The sequence below is a fragment of the Canis lupus genome, chromosome X, assembly GCF_048164855.1.
Source record: "Canis lupus baileyi chromosome X, mCanLup2.hap1, whole genome shotgun sequence".
Classification (NCBI taxonomy): Eukaryota; Metazoa; Chordata; class Mammalia; order Carnivora; family Canidae; genus Canis; species Canis lupus.
The window spans coordinates 23,202,435-23,223,554 of record NC_132876.1 but is presented as its reverse complement, the minus strand read 5'-3'; the positions used below and the strand labels follow the sequence as shown (position 1 = coordinate 23,223,554).

Sequence of the window (21,120 nt, the reverse complement as noted above, 5' to 3'; positions counted from 1 at the left end):
TATGATGGCTCTCAAAGAAAATGGATTAGATCTTTGTCCAGCGCCTAGACCAGTGGTCTCAAACTTTAACACATCAGCATCACCTCGAGGGCTTGTCAAAACACAGGTGGGTTGCCCCACTCCCAGAGTTTCTGAATCAATAGGTTTGGGGTATGGCTAGGAATTTGCCTTTCTAACAAGTTCCCAGGTGATAATGAAGCTGCTGGCCCAGGGACAACAACTTAGAACCAGTGACCTAGAATAGAGATCAGCCAACTTTTTCTGTAAAAGGCCAGATAGTAAATATTTCAGACTTCATGGCCCTTGAGGTCTTTGTCACAATAACCTCTGTTGTGGTAGCATGAAAGCAGCCATAGACAATAGGTAAACACATGAGTATGATTGGGTTCCAATAAAGCTTTATTTATGGACACTAAAATTTGAATTTCATATAATGAAATAGTATTACTCTTTTGATTTTTTTGAACAATTTAAAAATATGGAAACTATCATTAGGTTGAGGCGCATACAAATATTGGCATCAGGCTGTGCTCACTGATTCCTACCTGAAAAACGCTCATTATCTAAGGAAGAGAAATGGAAGAAAGAGACATAACAAAGCAGTAAATGTATGAGAAGGTGTTTAACTTCAATAGTCATCAGGAAAATGCAAATTGAAGCCACAATGAGATACTGTTACACATCCATTAGAATGGCTAAAATGTTTTAAAGATTAACAATACCAAGAGTTGATGAGGATGAGAAGCAATAGAAACTCTCATATAGAACAGGTGAAAGTGTAAATTGTACAACCACTTTGGAAACCAGTTTAATATAATTACCTAGAACTGAACACTTATGTACCCTATCACAGGTTGTGGTGGAGAAGCAGAGATATGTCACCCAGATTGCCCTTCAAGGAAGGACATTCTGCATAGGTATGGGGAATGGAACAACAAATAGCCTCCAGCTGCCAATTCCTTGAGAGTCTACCTTAGCTATAGAGAGTTGCTTTGCCCAAGGTCATGCTCATCCCAGGGTGAGTGATCAAGGCAGGAGAGTAACTGAGAGAGGTTCGACACAGAACACATGGATGGACACTACTTGTTCCAAAGCTCCAAGTCAAGTCAGCTCAAGCTTTGTCTTACTTGTATCACAGTTTATCTTCTTCTTCTGCTCAATCCTACTTCCTTCACCTTTCTTTCACAAGTGTTAGTGCCTAATAAACATCTTGCACTCAATACTCTATCTCAGCTTTTGCTTCTGGAGAGCCCAACTTGCAACACCTTTGTCCTAGTGATTCTACCAGGATAATATATCCTAGAAAATAATCATTCTTATGTACACCAAAATCCATATACAAAAATGTCCATAGCAGGTTTTATTTACATAGCCAAATACTTGAAACCATTCCAATGTCCATCAACAGGAGAATGAATGAATTATGATGTATTCATACAATGGAATATTATACATCAATGGAAATGGCAGTTATATACAGCTACATACAGGACATTATATTGAGTGAAATGAGCAAGACACAAAAGAGTGAATACTGTATTATGTCATTCATAGAAAGTTCAAAAACAGGCAAAGGCATTTATGGCTGCATCTGTAAGTGTGAAAACTATAAAGAAAAGCAACAAAATTATTATGACAGAAGTCAAGATAGTGGCTACCTATGTACAGGGGTGATCTTCAAAAATTTTAGCTGGTATGGCACAAGCCTTGACTAATCCAAATAGACAGAAGCTTTTACACCTCATCAGAGTATGTTGGCTCAGTACCAACCCTTGTTTAATTCTGGGTGGAAGAAGAAAGGGTGGTCAGAGAGAGAGGCATCTGCTTTGGGGGCATCTTCCAAAGTGCTAACAATATTTGCTTTCCTTTTTTTATTAAAGGTTTTATTTTTAAGTAATCTCTATACCCAAAATAGGGCTCAAACTCATAACCCTGAGATCAAGAGTCACATGATCTACCAACTGAGCCAGTGAGGCCCCCCCCGACAGTGTTTGATTTTTTGACCTGGTTAGAAGTTACATGGGCGTTCACTTTATAATCATTTGTTAACCTGTACATACATGTTTTATGCTCATTAAAGAAAGAGAAATAGGCATTCTATGGAAAATGTAACTACATGTTTTATAAACATTTACTTAAAAAAGTATAACTGCAACGTGCTGCAGAGATAGTGGGGGAGTGAAGATAAAAATTATTAGCACTCATCCTGTGCTTATTTGTCCTGTAACATTATGATACATGATAAGCCTTGAAAAGTTCCAAGAAGTTCTATAAGAGGTACACAGAGACACTGTTGTTGAGAAGAAGGAGTATTCTTTTCCAGCTGAAGGGTGACAGGGGAAAAGCTTCAAAAAGGAAGGACCATTTGAGGTAAGCATTGAAGAATAAATAGGATTCCAGCAGGTATAGTTGCAAAGAAAGTTGGGGAAAAGACACCATTAATAAGAAATTAAATAGCCAAATTGATTAAGGCAGCACTTCACAACTTGTTTTGATGCTTAACACCCTCAGGAAAATTCTAAATCACCCGTTATTTTCTGCAAGGGATAATTATACGTTTCACAGATACCTATTAAATAGCTACTGAGCTTGGTGCTAGGTGCTGGGTACACATTTATACCAAGATAGACAAGATTCTAGAGCTAACACTGCCTGTATCTGGACTTAATTTCTTTCTAAGGCATCATTCTTCCTGAGAGCAGAAAACAATCTAGCCTTATTCATGTAAATGAAATTCAATGTTTTGTGTGTGTGTGTGTGTGTGTGTGTGTGTGTGTGTGTATGTGTGTGTGTATATGATTTCATGTTAAACTCAATCAGATTTAAAAGTTACCTTTTCTGGACACCTGGGTGGCTCAGTAGTTGAGTGTCTGTCTTCGGTTCAGGGGGTAATCCTGGAGTTCCGGGATTGAGTCCCACATTGGGATCCTTGCATGGAGCCTGCTTCTCCCTCTGCCTATGTCTCTGCCTCTCTCTCTGTGTCTCCCATGAATAAATAAATAAATAATTTTTTAAAAGTTACCTCTTCCCTTTTTATGGCCCTCATGTTGATTTGGAACTCCAAAATTTATGCAAGATTGAAATAGTAATGGTGGGGAGGAGATGTCTACTTCTTGGGCTCTTGATATTTTCTGCACCAGCTTTCCTTGGGATATACAGTCACCCTCTTATCCATCCCTACTGCTGTTTATTAAGGTGGCCAACTCCCCATCAGGCCTCTAGTGGAATAGTCCCTACTGCTACCCGATGCTGCTTACTCTCATAGTAGCCAGAAGATCCCATCTTCTAAGTTCCTTTTTACTACTTGCCTTTTTCTCAGTTCTGAGGCTCTAATCTACTAGGGTGGAGGGATGGAGTAACATAACACATCTTGCCCAGCAAGTGTTCTTCCTAAATCTCTTATACCTTAGACTGAGACATAAAACAATAACCTAAAAACCAAGAGTATGCTCTGCCCTTCTTTCATGACACCTGTGTTGGAACTGAGACCAGCCTCATGTGTCATTGCCCTGCCTCGAGGAGGGTCACAGGGTTGAGGATAGAAGGGAGTTTAGGTAATCTCCATAGATCATCGCACTACATCTATCATAGTGTAGATTAAATGTCACAAATAGACAAAAACTCAGTTGAGTTTAGCCATAACTCTGTTTTCTCTTTTATAGTTTTTGAAGTATGTACTAAAGAGAAAGCTTTACATGCCATGTAAGAATTTTGATCAGATAAATGCAGTTTATGGGTCTGATGAGTATCACCTTGCAAATTTGTAGAATTTTTATCATTTTTATGGTCTGTATTTCAACATCAACATCTCTTTGATTTTTTTATGGATATATATTAAACAGCTTATTACCATTAAAAAAATTTAACACTCTATAAAGGTCAAGACCAAGATGACAAATTAGCAATATTCAGCTGAATGATCAATGGAATCCCTGAATCATGAGTACACCCATCTGATTGCCACTAACTGCTGCACATGTTCCGTTCTTAAGGAAAATCCTGTAGAACATAAGATTTGTAAAGAGTGGCCTTGGGAAGTAACTGGAAAGATATGTTCAGGACAGAATCCTTGGAACCTTAAATGCCAGGCTAATTTCATATTCTTTCAGTTCAGCATCTCCAGTTTCTGAGGGGAGAAGGAAAATAGGCCTGGGTGGGCAATGCCAGACCTGGCTATGGGATTCTCAAAGCAGAAAAGACAGTCTGGACTTAGAGAATGAAATAGGGGTGGTGGGCAAAGGAAATGAAACCAGCTAGGGTGGGAATTAATCAGCAAGTGCCAAATTCTGTAAGGAATGAAAAGTATAAATGGAAATATGTAAATAAAAATGAGTTCTTCTTGTGCTTCTTTGTCTGAAAAGCAGTATCTATGTTGGATTTGTGTATATGAAGAGTGAGGCTTTTCAACTAGTGGTGATTTAAAAATCTGTGAATCATTTATATTTCTGCTCAGCCTGCCTTTCAGCCTCTGGCTGCTGACTCACCTATGCGAAATCTTTCCCAGCCTCAATTTATGTTAAGCAGGCCTGTTTCTGCCTTTGCAGGCCCTAAGCTCTTTTACTTGTCAAGGCTTCAGCCAGTATCATATTAAACATATTAAAATGCATCCATGTCCTTCATTAAATATTTATATTTTTGCTATAAATTTTTGAAAGAGCTTTTGTAATTTTGCTCTTGAAATTATTTGCCTGTGCATAACTAATTCAATTTATAATGACTGTGATTATTCCATAATCATTATGCATACTCAGAAATTCTTGGGAAGTGAGAAGATCTAACCTAAAAATTGTTTTTGAAGACAGTGGATTTTTTTAATAAATAGAAATTTTAATAATTAATGAACATGATATGTTATATTTTGTAGCCATTTAATTAAATTATTATTTTTGAGCTTTCCCATTTTCATTTAGTATTTTATACTTTCTTCTTAAGGTCTCACTATTTTGTCTCTAAAAAGCCTATACATTCTAAGCTCTTAGTTACAGTTGCCTAATAGATAAAAGATAGGCACTGAGCACTGATTTGTGTGTGTGTGTGTGTGTGTGTGGTGTATGTTTGTTTGTGATGGTGGTGAAGATTGTGAGACTCATGTTTTCTTGAAGCTAGAATTTCATTTATTTGAATTTTGTTTAACAACCTGATTTAACTCTTTGCGTTGGATGTTTCTAGTATGTAAATAAAAGCATAAGGCATAAGACTTTTATTTAGTTAGGCAAAATGCTGGCTGATGATGATAGGTGAGAATGATCAAGGATATACATTAAGGAATTTACTATAGAACTAACAAAACTGGAGTTCTTGAATACTATCGATGAAGGTGAGCAGTTCACCAATAAACCTGAAGTTTCAAATTGGGGTGACTAAACAGTGGTATTATTCATAACCATAGCTAAGTCAGAAGGTGGTTGTAGATGAAATAATGATTTTAGGGACACCTGGGTGGCTCAGCGGTTGAGCATCTGCCTTTGGCACAGGGTGTGGTCCCTGGGTCCCAGGATTGAGTCCCACACTGGGCTCTCTGCATGGAGCCCGCTTCTCCTCCCTCTGCCTATGTCTTTGCTTCTCTCTGTGTGTCTCTTGTGAATAAATAAGTAAAATCTTTTTTAAAAGTGACAGGCACTGAGGGGGGCACTCGATGGGATGAGCACTGGGTGTTATTCTATATGTTGGCAAATTGAACACCAATAAAAAAGAAATCTATAAAAAAATTATGATTTTAACCAAGTTACAAAAATTACTTAACACCTACAGAAGCACATCAGCACAGTCCCTGAAGTGATTCTTAAAAAAATACAATAATTTGTTGCAGGATCAGACATAGGGAATGATCACATTGGTTAAGCTTGACTTCATTCTTTCTGCTGGCCCTAGGCTGAAGAGATACATGTGTTTACCTAACTTTGATTCCAGGATCAGCTATTCCAATGTATCACAACTGCTACTTTAGACTCCCTCACCCCACGACTTCTGTTTTGCCTGCTATACTAATTCCCAAGCTTATTGTACCTTCTTGGTATATTTTCTCTAGTCTTGCTTTTCATCTCCCAAGCATTGACAAAGAAAATAACAGACCTTTGCTGATTTGGACAGCCATAGAAATTCATGTTATCTGCCTCCAACTGGACTCTCTCTGTTCCTCTCAAACCCCTTATTTTTTAAAAAGATTGTATTTATTCATTTGAGAGAGAGAGAGCGAGTGAGCGTTAGTGGGGAGAGGGGTAAAGGGAGAAGGAGAAACAGACTCCCCAATAAGTGGGTAGCTGAACATGAGGCTCAATCCCAGGACCCCAAGATCAGGACCTTAGCTGAAGTCAGACACTTAACAGACAGCCACCCAGGCGCTCCTCTAAAATTCCCTTTACTTTTGGGCAGCCCCAGTAGTTTAGCAGTTTAGCGCCGCCTTCAGCCTGGGGCCAGATCCTGGAGACTAGGGATCCAGTCCCACGTCAGGCTCCCTGCATGGAGCCTGCTTCTCCCTCTCTGTGTCTCTGCCTCTTTCCCTCCCTCTCTCTGTCTCATGAATAAATAAATAAAATCTTTTAAAAAATCCCTTAACTTTTCTGGATTCAGTAGTACCTGTTCCTTCCTTCTCCACCTTATTCAAGTTCCCAAGCCCTCTCTCTCAACTTCAGTTTCATCAAATTAAATGTGATAATTCAGGTAAGGCAATTACCATAATGCCTGACACAAAGAGGGTTCTTGATAAACACTGTTGGTACTGTTAATACTGAATGAACAGCATAATGTGTTTGGTCAAATAGTTCGACTTTGAACTCAGACAAACATTAAGTTTGAATCTTGATTTTGACATTTACTAGTTAATGGGCAAGTTGCTTACCCTCTCCAAGTCTCAATTTTCTAACCTTTAAAATGGAAAACAATAATATTACTACTTTACAGGGATTTAGTGAGGATTAAATGAAAGTATGTATGTAAATCCATGCAGAGAGTGTCTGTCATATGAATATTCAACATTAACCACCAGGATTTTTTAAAAAGGTTTTATTTATTTATTCATGAGAGACACACAGAGAGAGGCAGAGATACAGGCAGAGGGAGAAGCAGACTCTCTATGGGGAGCCCAATGCAGAACTCGATCCTGGGACTCTGGGATCGCGCCCCGAGCCAAAGGCAGACACTCAACAGCTGAGCCACCAGGTGTCCCTAACCACAAGATTATTACTGTTAAATTACTATTGTAATATCCACTTATTACTTTTTCTGGAGAAATTCATCATCCCCCTTGTGAGAAACCAGTTTTAGTGTCCTCACTTCAATATATTTCCATTTCTTCACAACTTCTTATTCTTTACAACAAATATCTGAGTACCACACTATGTGCCGAGCACTGTTTTAGATGATGAGGAAGAAATCTCTCTCCTCCTCCCTAAAGTTGATTCCTCCATCTGTGGATCCTTATCCTTCCCAATCATTAGGGGATTTTTCTTTTTTAAAGATTTTATTTCTTTATTTGAGGGAGAGGGAGCACAAGTGGGGGGTGGGCAGAGAGAGAGAGAAAGAAAGAGAGAGAGGGAGGGAGAACAGGGACTTGATCCCAGTACTCTGAGATCATGACCTGAGCCAGAGGCAGATGCATCACCGACTGAGCCACCCAGGCACCCCTGGGGGATTTTTCTTGTAACTTTTCGGCTTCTCTCTTCTAGTATCTTAAATGTCTCCCTCTTCTCTGGCTCCTTACCCTTTGCTTTAAAATAGCTTCAAGGGGGGTCCCTGGGTGGCTCAGCGGTTTGGCGCCTGCCTTTGTCCCAGGGCATGATCCTGGAGTCCTGGAGTCCCGGAGTCCCGGGATCGAGTCCCACATCAGGCTCCTGGCATGGAGCCTGCTTTTCCCTCTGCCTCTCTCTCTCTCTCCGTCTTTTATGAATACATAAATGAATGAATGAATGAATGAATGAATGAATAAATAAATAAATAAATAAATAAATAAAATAAATGACTTCAAGTTTTGTCAAGAATTTCTGTTTGACTCTTCTAATTAATTTAATTAAAATTGTATTTCACTCCTTTGTATTTCCAAGCCACTTCAGTACATGGGATCTTGTTTCCATTTCCTCACAATATAGTCCCCTCTCAATTCCCTGTCATCTTGTTTCCATCCTCACTACTTACTGAAACTACTTGCTTAGTGGTCTCCAGTGACTTCCTTGACACATCCAAAAAGACTCTTCATCCTCATTTTTCCATGCAGCAGTTGACACTGCTAACCCTCCCCTACATATTACTTCTTTCTTTTTCATTTTCATCAATTACAATTTCAAATTCAGACAGCTGCATAAAATAATATAACCAATATATATACCCACCACCCAGTTCTATCAAATCTTACAACATCAACTTTCAGATTGTTTAAAGAAATAAATATTATAGATATAGTTGATATACCCTGTCTGCCCCTCCCTAGTCTCAATCTACTCCCTCCCTTGAATTTGGTGATGATTATGCCCTTTCATGTTTTATATACTATTACTATTATATCTATGTAGCCATAAGCAACAGATAATATTTTCAGACTTTATATAAGTAGTCTACTGCACATGTTCTCCTTTTTTTGCTCAACATTATATTTTGAGATGTAACTCTGTTAATACATAGTTCAAATTATTCATTTTAGTTTCCAAATAGTATTTAACTTCATGAATACTGTGATTTATTTATTCATTCACCTGCTGATGGACATTTAATTTGCTTCCCTTTTTTGAAAGTAGTGCTATAATGAACATTCTTTTTTTAAAATTTGAGAGATAGTGTGTGTGTGTGTGTGTGTGTGTGTGTGCATGTACACAATTGGGGGGAGCGATCAGGGAGGGGCAGAGGGAGAAAGAATCCCAAGCAGACTCTGCACTGAGTGTGGAGCCTGATGTGGGGATCGATCCCACAACCCTGAGATCCTGACCCTGAGATCACAATTGAGCTGAAACCAAGGGCCTTTGCCCAACCTACTGATTCACCCAGGTGTCCCTGCAATGAACATTCTTTTACATGTCTTCTTGTGCATCAAGTTTAGAGTTTTGCCCGGGTCTATACCTAGAAATGGAATTTCTGGGTTGAAGCATATTACATATTCAACTTTATTAGGCAATGTCAAATTTCTCTTCATAGCAGTTCTAACAGCTTATGCTCCTTTTAGCAGCAGATCAGTTTCATCAGTTCTACATCCTCAACAACACTTGGTGTTATCTGAATTTTAAAATTTTGCCAAACCAATAGTTGTGAAATCACCACAACTATCTCATCCTTTTAGTTTTCAGTTTCTTCAAATAGTAATGAAGTGAAACATCCTTTCTTGTCTTTTTTTAAAGTTTTTATTTATTTAAGTAATCTTTACACCCACCATGGGGCTCACAGGGCTTGAACTCATGACTCCTGAGATCAAGAGTCACATACTCTTCAGATTGAGCCAGCCAGGTGCCCCCATCTTTTCATGTCTTTATTGGTCATTTGGGTTTCTTTGACTATGAACTGCTTATTCAAAATATTCACGTATTTTGTCAATTTTTAAACTAGATTTCTTCCTTTTTCTCACTAGTTTATAGGAGTTCTTATATATTCTGGACACTAATTCATTTGTTAATTCAATCAATATTTTTAATATTGATTAAATTGGATTTAACAAATCAATATACTTAGTTGCAAGAATGGTTGTACGTGCTGGGAATGCAGCTATGAACAAAACAGACAAAATTTCTGCCCTCATGGAATTTACATTCTAGTGGGGGAAGGTAAACAATAGACAAAATTAATAAGTAAAATAAATAAAACAATAGAGAGTAATAGATCCTATGGGAAAAAATGAACATGGAAGATGAATGAAGAGGCATGTTTTTATGGAAGTGGATAAGGAAATTGTTGAATTGCATTTTTTGGAATTGCAATTTTATTTTTATTTTATTTTATTTTTTAAAGATTTTATTTATTTATTCATGAGAGACACGGAAAGAGAGAAAGAGGCAGAGGCAGAGGCAGAGGCAGAGGCAGAGGGAGAAGCAGGCTCCATGCAGGGAGCCAGACATGGGACTTGATCCCAGGTCTCCAGGATCAGGCCCTGGGCTGAAGGCGGCACTAAAAGGTTAAGCCATCTGGGCTGCCCTGAATTGTAATTTTAAATAAAGTTGTCTAGGGAGACCTCACTGAGAAAGTGACATTTGAGCAAAGACCCAAAGGTGGAGAGAATACAGGTAAACAGCAAATGCAAAGGACCTGAAGCAAGAGTGTGCCTAGAAAGTTCTAGGAATAACAAGGAGCAGTGTGACTACGCAGAGTGAGTTGCCAAGAGTGGTGGGAGAGAATTCTGTAAGGTGATGACAGCTAGAAGTGTAGAACCTCATAAGTTATCCTTCATCAGTTAAATGCATCAAAAATATCTTCTCTCAATCTATGGCTTGTTTTTTAACTTTTTTGCATTGTCTTGAAGTACATGCATTTTGAAATTTAATGTAGTTAAATGTATCTATCAATTCCTTTATTGTTCCTACTGTCTGGTGTCTTAAGTAGTCATTCTTATTCCTTATTCCAAGCTCATAAACATATTCTTCTATTTTCTTCTGAAAGAAGTCTTGCTTTCTAGTCCACTGTAGATTCTCGTGCAAGTAAAAACACAATTGAAACATTACTATGAGAAGAATGTTCTTATGATTATCAACAGAGCAAAATGGTCAAAGGAGAGATCACAAGGGCTACCAGTAAAGTGATGGGGGTGCAAATGGAGAGAAAACAGGGAATCTGGAAGTAATTCTGAAGAAAATATTAATAACGTTTGTTGACCAATTAGATACAGATAAATTCGGAGAAAGGAAGAAAGCACATGGCTTCGAAGTTTCAAGCCTGAGTGGCTGTGGTAAATGATGAGTTAGTTTTGTCATTCAGGATTGTGTTCACAGTGGGATATGTTAAGCAAGGGGGCTGGGCCTGGGAAGTGTAGTTGGTCGTTGTCTGCTTAGAGAGGACCTGGGGGGGGGGGCACAAAGGAAGAGCAAAGATCTGAGCTTTGGGGATTTTTCTATTTACTTGGTGGAAGGAAGAAGAAGGGGAAAACATCTGAGAGGTAGGATAACCAGTACGGTAGGTTATAACTTTAATGAGGACTTTTTTTTTTTTTCCGTATGATGTGGGTCCTATTGACCCAAAACATTTGAGTTCTCTCATAGGTATGGCTGTGTTTTGTTTCTGTGGCAATCTTCGAAGCCCACAGAACAATTCTGGTGTCACAGGGTAGCATTTAAAACGCACTCCTCCTTGGACGTGGTCGAGACGCCCCCGGTCCGTCGGGTCTCTCCCTGCAGTTCCGCAGGTTGGCCGCAGGGGGCGAAATCTGCGGCGGCCTGGAAAACCGGCGCGGGCGCGAGGCGCCGCTCTCTCTCGGGTCGGGCTCTAGGCTCTCGGCTCCGCTCCCGGCTCCAGGCTCCCGTTGCTCTGCGCGGAGCTGTTCCCCCAAACGACGCGCAGCCGAGGACGGTGGGTGAGGACGCTGGAGGCAGAGTCGTCGGATCCGCCCGCAGTCCGCAGCCCCACCGAGCCCGGAGTCCGCAGGGATGGAGCCGCCGCTCTCGGTTGGAGCCCAGCCCCTTGCAGTATCCGCCTAAGGGAAGGGGGAGGGGAAGCTAGCAAGGTGGGGTGGTGGTGGTGGAGTGGGGGTCGGGGGGAAGTGCAGAACGTGGTGGAGTGATTAGGGGGCGGTCGGGCCCAGAGGACCAGCCGAGCGGGGGATGGGGGCCAGCGCGGGAGGCGATGCCTTGGGCAGTGGGGAGGGCAGGCAGGGGGGTGGGAGCCTCCCTCTACCCCGCACCGCGCCACTTCTCCCTGGCCGCGCATCTGGAGGAGACCCTTGACTAGTGCCTGCATACTATCGAGGGTATGGAGATGAAGGGTACTCTCCGGGAGCCCTGCGCCCTGACGCTAGCCCAAAGGAACGGGCAATATGAGTAAGTAACCACCTGATTCCCACGGAGGAGGGGAGCCTGCCATTACCTCCCAACCCCAAACCGCGACAAGCCACCCATCCTCCTCCCCCTGAAGCCTTGTGGGCAACAGGTTCAGGCACAGGTGTGAAGTGCGAGTGCTGTAGCCTTGGGGTTTTGTCCCCAACTTCCAAGTCGCCAGATCTCTCCTGGCAGTGTGGCTCAGTGGAAGGACTCAACAGGCGGGCGTTGAAGCAGGAAGCCTGGGTTTTTAGTTCCTGTCTCTGCAACTGACATGTGTTGTGTAACCTTGGGCAAGTCAGTAATGCTTTCGGGCCTTGGTGTCCTCATCAGTTAAATAAAAACATTAACTGCCTTTGACTTAACAGGCTTTGAAGTTTTAACTGGAAGAATAAGAAATGCAAAAGTGGTTTGCAAAAAGTAAAAGTATTATAGAAACCCTTGGTTGTTAACCTTACAGAAGTGCCTTAACCCCATTCAACTGGTTCCTCCAGTCTCCCCACCCCCTTATTACACTTGCTTGAAGGCATTTATATTAATTCAGTAATGGTTTAGTGTAGGCCAGTAACTGCCTCACTTACTGACTTGACTGATAGAAAAAGTAATGAAATGTGTAGAAATATAAACAACCTTTGGCACTTTATCAGTGTGTGTTATCTTCCACTCTGCCTTGCATACAGAAGCTCAGTAAATACTGTTGACTGATTGAATAAAAGATTATTTTGAAAGGCTATCACTTTAGCTGCTGATCTCACTCCCTTTCCACTAATGCCTTATCCTGAAAGTATCCATGGTGACCACTTACATATCATAGACCCTATTCCTGTGTGCCCAAGCCACCTGCCTTGGTTGTTGATTGATTTCTCGACATCAGAGTTTAAAAATCGTTGTTCATTTATATCCCGTCTTCTCCCAACGTTGGATTCGGCCTAAAAGCAATTGTTCTCAGTCTCTGCTTTTAGATCATCCAGACTGAGTGTGTCTATGCTGTCTAATTAACACAGAAGAAATTCCTAACTAACTAACCTAGCCTGCCCTTTTCTGAGACTCTTGATCCGACTCTACCTGGACGCCAATTGGGCCTATGAAGTAGCTCTTCCCTAGGTCCTGTTCTGTCAGTTGTTAGCGTGGTAAATTCATGTTGTTTTCCCCAGATTTCATCAAACCCTGGAAGACTGGTTTAATAGTAAATGCAACAGAAATGTGAATTGAAAAGTGGAATACCAATGCCACTTCCAAAGGCTAGAATGAGATGGAGAGATGTGACCCTTGGATAAATCAGTAAATTTTTTGCACCTTGGTTTCCTCTTCTGTAAAAACAAAACGAGGAGTATTAAATAAAATTCTGTGGTTGAGAAGACCGCAGCCTAGGATGTGGTTCCTTGATTTGATAGGTTTAGAGCTCTAGTTAGCTATTACAGAAGTGAGCAGCTGGCATTGAGATAAATGCTTGGTTCTATCTGGCCTCCTGTACTTGGAGAACTTTTAAACTTGGAGTGGTAGCTCTCTTATTTGTGTCCTCTTCACAAAGAAATCAAAATCTTATGTTCCATTTCTGCTTAAGGCACGAGGGTATATCAACTACTAAGACTTAATGGCTTTGGTATCTGCCAGGTACTCTTCTAAGCACTTGCTTCTAAGCACTTCATTTAACTCTCCTGTGAGGGTTACTGTGAAATTATAATATTCTCATCATCATCCCCCTTTTCTAGATATAGGAATTGAGGCACAGAGAGATTAAGTCACTTGTTCACAGGAAGTAGCATACTTGAGATTCGAAGCCTGTAAAATTTCAGAATTACACTGAGAAGTTTCTTTTGAAAAATTTGTTGGGGACACCTAATACTGTCATACTGTCTATAATCCTCAGATTCTTGTCTCATGGATACCTTCCCTGATTTGGGTTCTTCTCAGAACTTTTTTTACTTTTGGTCTTTTTATCCCAGAAATTGAAGCCTGTTATAATCTTTGGTTCTGTAGTTCCTGCTGTCAACCATTGGAGAAATTTGGTTGAGGGAATAGAATTATAATTAAAAATAAGGGTTTTTTTGAGATAGAGAGTCAAACAGTATTCATTTTTTCTAAGGAAAATGGATTTTGATGCCACCTGTTGTTTCATCTTTAACATTCCTTGAACAAAGTAAAGTATTTCTTATGGATAATGCTGAGTCCGCGTTCACAATTTGTTACTCTTTTCTGTTTAACAACTACCAAATTCTAACTTCTATTTTTTTTGCCATATACCTATTATTTTTCATCTTCCTGTTCTGAAAGTAATGATTACATTTAGGAAGAATTTTTATACTTATTTTTAGCCCTATTCTTGTTGCAATTTATTTGGTGACTAACACATAGCAGAAATTAGGGAATTGACTTAAATTCCAAGTTTATCTTTGTTTTGTGATGGATTTTGGGGAAGTTGCATTTTTAAATTGAGGCATAATTGACATATTAGTTTCAGGTGTACAACATAATGATTTAATATTTGTATATATTGTAAAGTGATCACAATAAATCTAGTTAACATCCATTACCACACAGTTACAATTTTTTTCTTATGGTAAGAATTTTAAAAATCTACTCTCTTAGCACCTTTCAAATATGCAATACAGTGTTATTGACCGTTGTCACTATGCTGCATATTATATCCCCATGATTTATTTATTTTATAATTGGAATTTTGCACCTTTTGACCTCTTTCATCCATTTAACCCATCCCCCCCTGACAACCACTGATCTGTTCTCTGTATCTGTGATTTCAGGGATTTTGTTTTTGTTCTTAGATTCTACATATAAGTGAGATCATATGGTATTTGTCTTTCACTGACACATTTCACTAAGAATAATGTCCTCAAGGTCCATCCATGTTGTCTGTTTCATGATGGCTTTTATTTTTATTTATTTTATTTTATTTATTTATTTTTTAAAGATTTTATACATTTATTCATGAGAGAGAGAGAGAGAGGCAGAGACACAGGCAGAGGGAGAAGGAGGCTCCACGCAGGAAGCTCGATGCAGGACTTGATCCCAGGACTCCAGGATCACGCCCTGAGCCAAAGGCAGACACTCAACTGCTGAGCCACCTAGGCATCCGTCATGATGGCTTTTAACAGTACAATCCAGTCGATGTTTTACTGCTAATGTCCAATACTGTATTTCTCATCTTCATTTCTTTGAGATTTATATTGTTTTGTGTTCTTTTTCTCCAAAGTAAGCTCTTCTTCCTTCACTCTTGCCTTGTCAGTCTTTATCTCGTTTCTGATATTCATCTGGGTTTATAGAACTTTTTGCTCAACTCATGAACTTTGTGGGCTGAAAGAAACCTGCCCAAGGGCTCCTGGGTGGTTCAGTTGGTTAAGCATCTAACTCTTGATTTCAGCTCAGGTCATGATTTCATGGGTCCTGAGATTGAGTTCCATGTCCAGCTCTGCCCTCAGCGGGGGAATCTGCTTGAGATTCTCTCTCTTTCTTTCCCTCTGCCCCTCCTCCAACTCATGTGCACATGTTCTCTCTAAAATAAATAAATAAATCTTTTAAAAAAGGAGCCTGCCCCATATTCTTCTAGTCACCTAAAAATATGAACTCATGCAAATTAGATAAGCAGAATCAGAGCAGAAGGACAGCATTAATATTTTTATTTCCCTTAGTTTGTCTAAGCAATTACTTTCTCCATGATATCTCCTTTAAAGTTAACACATTTGAAAAAATTCATTAAGCTAAAATTCATAAAGCTGAAAAAATTATTAAATAAATAATTCATAAAAATTCATTCATAAATATATATATTGTGAAATGATCACAATAAATCTAGTTAACATCCATCACCACACAGTTACAAATTTTTTCTTGTGGTAAGAATTTGTAAAATCTATTCTCTTAGCACCTTTCAAATATACAATACAGTGTTATTGACAGTAATCACCGTGCTTATTTATTTATTTTAATCACCCATGACTTATTTATTTTATAACAGGAAGTTTATAGACAACAAACTAGAAATAAAACCCTTCAAACAGTGACATTTTTTAATGTCAGATTGAACAAATTATGTTAAGAAATTTATCTCTTTATAGTTTAAACTGGCTCATTTATTCAACCAATATTTATCAAGCATCTATTAGCAGGAGGCAAAACAGTATAGTAGGGTCTTTGTTTTCAAGGAGCTCAAATCAGTGAGGGAAATAAGTATAACTGCAATGGAGGGTATAAATACTCTATTAAAGGGGCAAACAAAGAGGATCAGGGTACTGGTTCCTCTTTGGGGAATTAGGAGAAGCTGCTAAGAGGAGGTGATATTTGAGCTAGGTCTCAGGGAGAAAAGAAGAGTGTTCCTGGCAAAAAGAACCACCTGAAGACTGCTTGATTTGGGGGAGCTAGGAGATGTTCAGAATGGTTGTTTACCAGTAGGTCATATCTCGAATCTGGGCCACTAAGGATAAGTACTAAATGAAAATTAATATTTCATGGGATCCCTTGGTGGCTCAATGGTTGAGCATCTGCCTTTTGGCTCTGCGTGATTCCGGGTCCGGGAATTGAGTCCCACATGGGGCTCCCTGCTAGGAGCCTGTTTCTCCCTCTATGTCTCTCTCTCTCTCTCTCTCTCTTCCTCCCCACCCCCCCTCCCCTCCCCCTCTCCCCTCTCCCCTCTCCCCTCTCTCCTCTCTCCCCTCTCCCCTCTTCCCTCTCTCCTCTCTCCTCTCTCTCTCTCTCTCTCTCTGTCTCATAAATAAATAAAATGTTTAAAAAAATTATTTCAGGAGTACATAGGAATTTAGAAGTCTTTTATTTCATACTGTGTGGGGAGGGCAAATTCAGTCATGTTTACCTAGAAATACCAGCATGAAGTTGGAAACCAGAGTAAAAACACAAGGAATATAAAGGCACTAGTTATGATATCTGCTACCTTGTTGGTCATGGGTTATTGTAACTGATCCAGCTGGCTGTGCACCTCTTCTTACTTCTCTCTCTCTCTCTCTCTTTTTAAAGAATAGACACTCTTGGATTTTATTTATTCATGAGAGACACAGAGAGAGAGGCAAAAGGAGAAGCAGGCTCCCTCCGGGGAACCTGATGTGGGACTCGATCCCAGGACCCCAGGAACACGACCTGAGCTGAAGGCAGACGCTCAACCACTGAGCCACCCAGGCACCCTCTTCTTACTTCTCCATGAACCTCTATACTTGTTTGAAGAGATAGAATCATTTTTTGGTAAAAGTCATGGGAATATAATCTGAAAGCTAATTTATGAAATTTCTAATTCATTTATTCAACAAACTTTAGTGAGTGCTAAGTGTCAGGCACTGTGTTAGGTGCTAGAAATACTATGGTGAAAAGACAACTGTAGTCTGCCCTCATGGAGTTCACACTTAACTACGCTTCACTCTGGTATGCATACTCTAAAGATGAATGCACTGTAATTCTTGCTTTTAAGATCATAAACTGTTTAGGACATAGACTGCTATATATGGCATAGGACAATGTCGGTATTCAGATATTGATCATTACTAATATCCTCTTAGATTTAGAGTAATTTCTAGCTGTCATGATGCTCAGATCCAGGGAATGAGATACAGTAAGTCTAATGAATATGGACTAGATATGTGTAACAACACAGCAATATATTTTGTTGCTAAATGTTTGAGTTTTTCAGTAGCTATTCGTTGATGCATTCTTCTGTTTCCTAGGCTAATAATCCAGTTGCACGAGAAGGAACAGCGTGTTCAAGAGGTCATTCCTATAAATAGCAACTTCAAATGTGTTCAAGGTACTAGCTTTAATTGCCTAGCTAGTTTTACAGTGTTTTTCCTTGGTCATTATTACATTATGTAATACCATACATATTTAAATTTGTCACTGCACATAACATGAAATGTATTACCCTTTGCATAAAATGATTACAATACTAAGCTACCATTGAGAAGATGGTAAATGCTTTGTAAGTGTTGAAGCGTTGCATTGAAATATGTATATAGTCTCATCTACTTCCCCGACTGGGAGTTAGAGATGTATGTAGTCTATTATCTGTCTAGGTTGTCTTTTATGCTTATGGACCTAATGTGGATTTAAATGACATTCTTGGGTTTAACAAACACACTGCTCATTGTAAAGTATCAAGGTCACTTGGATTCATACACATTCAGCATTTTCTCCCCACACTATTTGAAATTAAAACATTTGGCAACAAGTTTTACTAGCTTTTAATACCTTACACTCAATTGTGCTGATTCTCAGACCTTGACATTGGTGAATCATAAGAAAATAGACTCCAAGGAGGAAATACTTGGCTTCCTGCCCCCAAATTTGGGGACAAAGAACAGAAAATCTGTTGTTTCATCTGCTACAATGAGACTCAAAATTTGGGAGGTTTGTGTAGGAGGTATTGCTTCTGTTATCTCACATTGCTCTAGAAGGGAATTGATAATTGGAGAACAAATGCATTATGTTTCTAGTGGGTTCATTGGCTTCATCAGAAAGAAACATTCTGTATCAGCTGTAGCTTCTTGAAAAACTTGAATCTTACCTTGTGTGGATTTTTTGTTAATTTACATTAGACTTTTTTTTTTTTACATTGAACTTTTTTTTTATCACAAAAGTAATACATATATCTGTAGAAGGTTTGGAAAGAACAGAAAAAGTATAAAGAAAATAAGTACATTCCCATCCTTCAGAGGTAAACACTGAACATTTTCCTTTTTTCTACACATGTAACTTTTAGGGCAGGTAGAACTCACAATATGCAGTTTTTTGTGTGTTCTGCATGCCCTCATATTATGATTGCTTTTCCATGCTATTGATAGGCATATATTATGCCATTTTATGAATAGTCCATAATATAGTTATTCCTGTGTTTGACATTTGGGTTTTTTTTTTTTGCTAGTTTAAATAGTAATGTGATGAATATCTCTATACATAAATCTTCTTGCACATCTCTCGTTAAGATTTATTCCTGTAAGTAGAAATGCTAAATGGGTATGACTTTTTAATACAATATATATTAAGAATTTAAAATACTTGTAATGAATAGCATCCACATTTATAGAAGAATGAGATTATAGCCATTTAGCTTCCCCTGTGTGAAAAGGACATATTGAATGAGGCACCTGCATGCCATAGTAAGTTGCTGTGGTCATTTCACTTTTCATGGTGGTAGCACCCTTTATTACATACTAGCTCTTTAAGAAAGAGAAAAGCCAAAGAACACAACCTTAGGTTTTAGTATACTATTAACTATACCTTTTTGTACTATTTCTACAGTCTCCTTTACCCTATTTCTCTTAGTATTCTTTTTAATAAGAAATAGATAGTGATTGTTAGATTGTAATCTAAGAAAATGTGTGTACATATAGTAGTTCCTCATAACAAAAGAAATGGTTACTTCCTTGAATTTTCTTTTTTTTTTTTTTACTTCCTTGAATTTTCACATCCTTTCTGTTTCTCAACCTGTGCATCTATTTTGATAAGTCTATAAATACTTGGGTTTTAAAGAATTAAAGTTACTGAAGAACAGTAGGGAACTTATAGTACTTATGTACTGATGCACTGTTGTCCCTTGCTTCATCATGCTAGTGAGAATATTGAGGCTATTTTTAAATATTAGACAATTTAACTCCTTGCCAGTTGCTACTGTAGTAACTGAATAATGGGGCCAAATATACAATCCAGGCTTGTGAGGGAGGTAGAAAAGGTTGAGACTACTCCATCTGGTAGATCCAGGCTAATCCTAATGAGCCAGTACCCATAGTTCATCTGGCCAGGAGGGTCGTACAGGTGCTGTTGGCCAAATTCAGGGAAGTCAGAGAGGAAGAGATGGGTTGCATGTAGACACTGGAGGTAAGGAAGGTAGTCCAGGAGAGCCAGCTGGGAGAAAAGAGAACTCTGAGCTCAGAGACTGTGCTTTGCCCTGTTTTATGCTTCCGTGTTAGGTGTGATAGGCCCGACCTCACATATTAATTGTAGCCTGAAGGTCAAGAAGTTTAGGTATTCTCTGATCCTAAACAGGGCAGAGGCAGAGGAAATGAGATCACTGGGCAGTTTTCAGAGACGAGATCTGGAGTTAAGAAAGTAATTCACCTCTGGGCCTTTGGGGTCACTTCCCTTGGCTTTTATTGTTTTAGATTTTAAAAATTTATTCATTTTTAAAGGAGGGGGCAGAAAGGGAGGGAGCCCTATGTGTGGAGCTGGATGCTGGCTGGGCTCTGTCTCATGCCCCTGAAATCATGACCTGAGCTGAAATCAACAGTTGGATGCTCAACCAGCTGAGCCACCCAGATGCCCCGTGGCTTTCTTTCAGAATTATCTAGGGGCACTTGGCTGGCTTAGTCGGTAGAGCATGTGACTCTTGATATTGGTGTTATAATTCCTTTTTTTAAAGATTTTATCTATTTATTCATGAGACAGAGAGAGAGAGAGAGAGAGAGAGATCGAGAGAAAGAGGCAGGCATAGACACAGGCAGAGGGAGAAGCAGGCTCCATGCAGGGAGCCCGATGCGGGACTTGATCCCAGGACTCCAGGATCACTCCCTGAGCCAAAGGCAGATAGTCAACCACTAAGCCACCCAGGCGTCCCTAGGTATTATAATTCGAGCCTCATGTTGGGTGTAGAGATTACTTAAAAATAAAATATTTTCTTAAAAGATTTATTTTTTTATTCATGAGAGACACACAGAGAGAGAAGCAGAGATATAGGCAGAGGGAGAAGCAGACTCCTTACAGAGGGCCCACCCAATGTGGGACTTGATCCCAGATCCTGGGATCATGCCCTGAGCCTAAGGCAGATGCTCAACTGCTGAGCCACCCAGGCATCCCAAAATCTTTTTTTTTAAGAGTTAACTAAATGACACAGCTAGACTATATTAAATCAGTATATTATAGTTGAGGGGAATTAAACTCACCTTCACTTGGATTAACATCTTCTTACATTGCCTACTATTGTCATTCCTTGATTTGCTTTGAGGTATTCCATTTGGTTATTCGTTCAGTTTAGTTTTCTTATAGTTGAATTGCTCCTAATCTTTAGAAGCCAGTACTTTCAAAATCCATTTTTAAAAATGCTAAAGAAAAAAGGAAAGGATTTTTTAAATGTTTTCTAAGACCTAGGACTGGTGACTGAGAGAAGCAGTTATTTACTTAGGCATATACTTCTTTTAGTTGTAATGAGTGGTTTTCTCTTCCCTGATTCTGGTCT

At 39.3% G+C, this 21,120-nt stretch overlaps 1 protein-coding gene across 7 annotated transcripts in view; it reads left to right on the top strand.

The window, feature by feature from the left end:
* The first annotated feature begins 2,278 nt into the window (after positions 1-2,278).
* OCRL (OCRL inositol polyphosphate-5-phosphatase) overlaps positions 2,279-21,120 on the top strand; it is a 62,482-nt gene continuing 43,640 nt past the window's right edge. For 2 of the 7 annotated variants that reach the window (XM_072817394.1, XM_072817391.1), the window contains exons 1-3: positions 11,415-11,588; positions 11,857-11,939; positions 17,621-17,700. In XM_072817394.1, the coding sequence (XP_072673495.1) occupies positions 11,550-11,588; positions 11,857-11,939; positions 17,621-17,700 (202 nt within the window). In that variant the 5' untranslated portion in view covers positions 11,415-11,549. Of the gene's footprint in view, positions 2,371-11,322; positions 11,589-11,856; positions 11,940-17,620; positions 17,701-21,120 lie in introns of those variants that run through there. The other 5 variants (XM_072817396.1, XM_072817397.1, XM_072817393.1 and 2 more) reach the window with 4 other exon arrangements.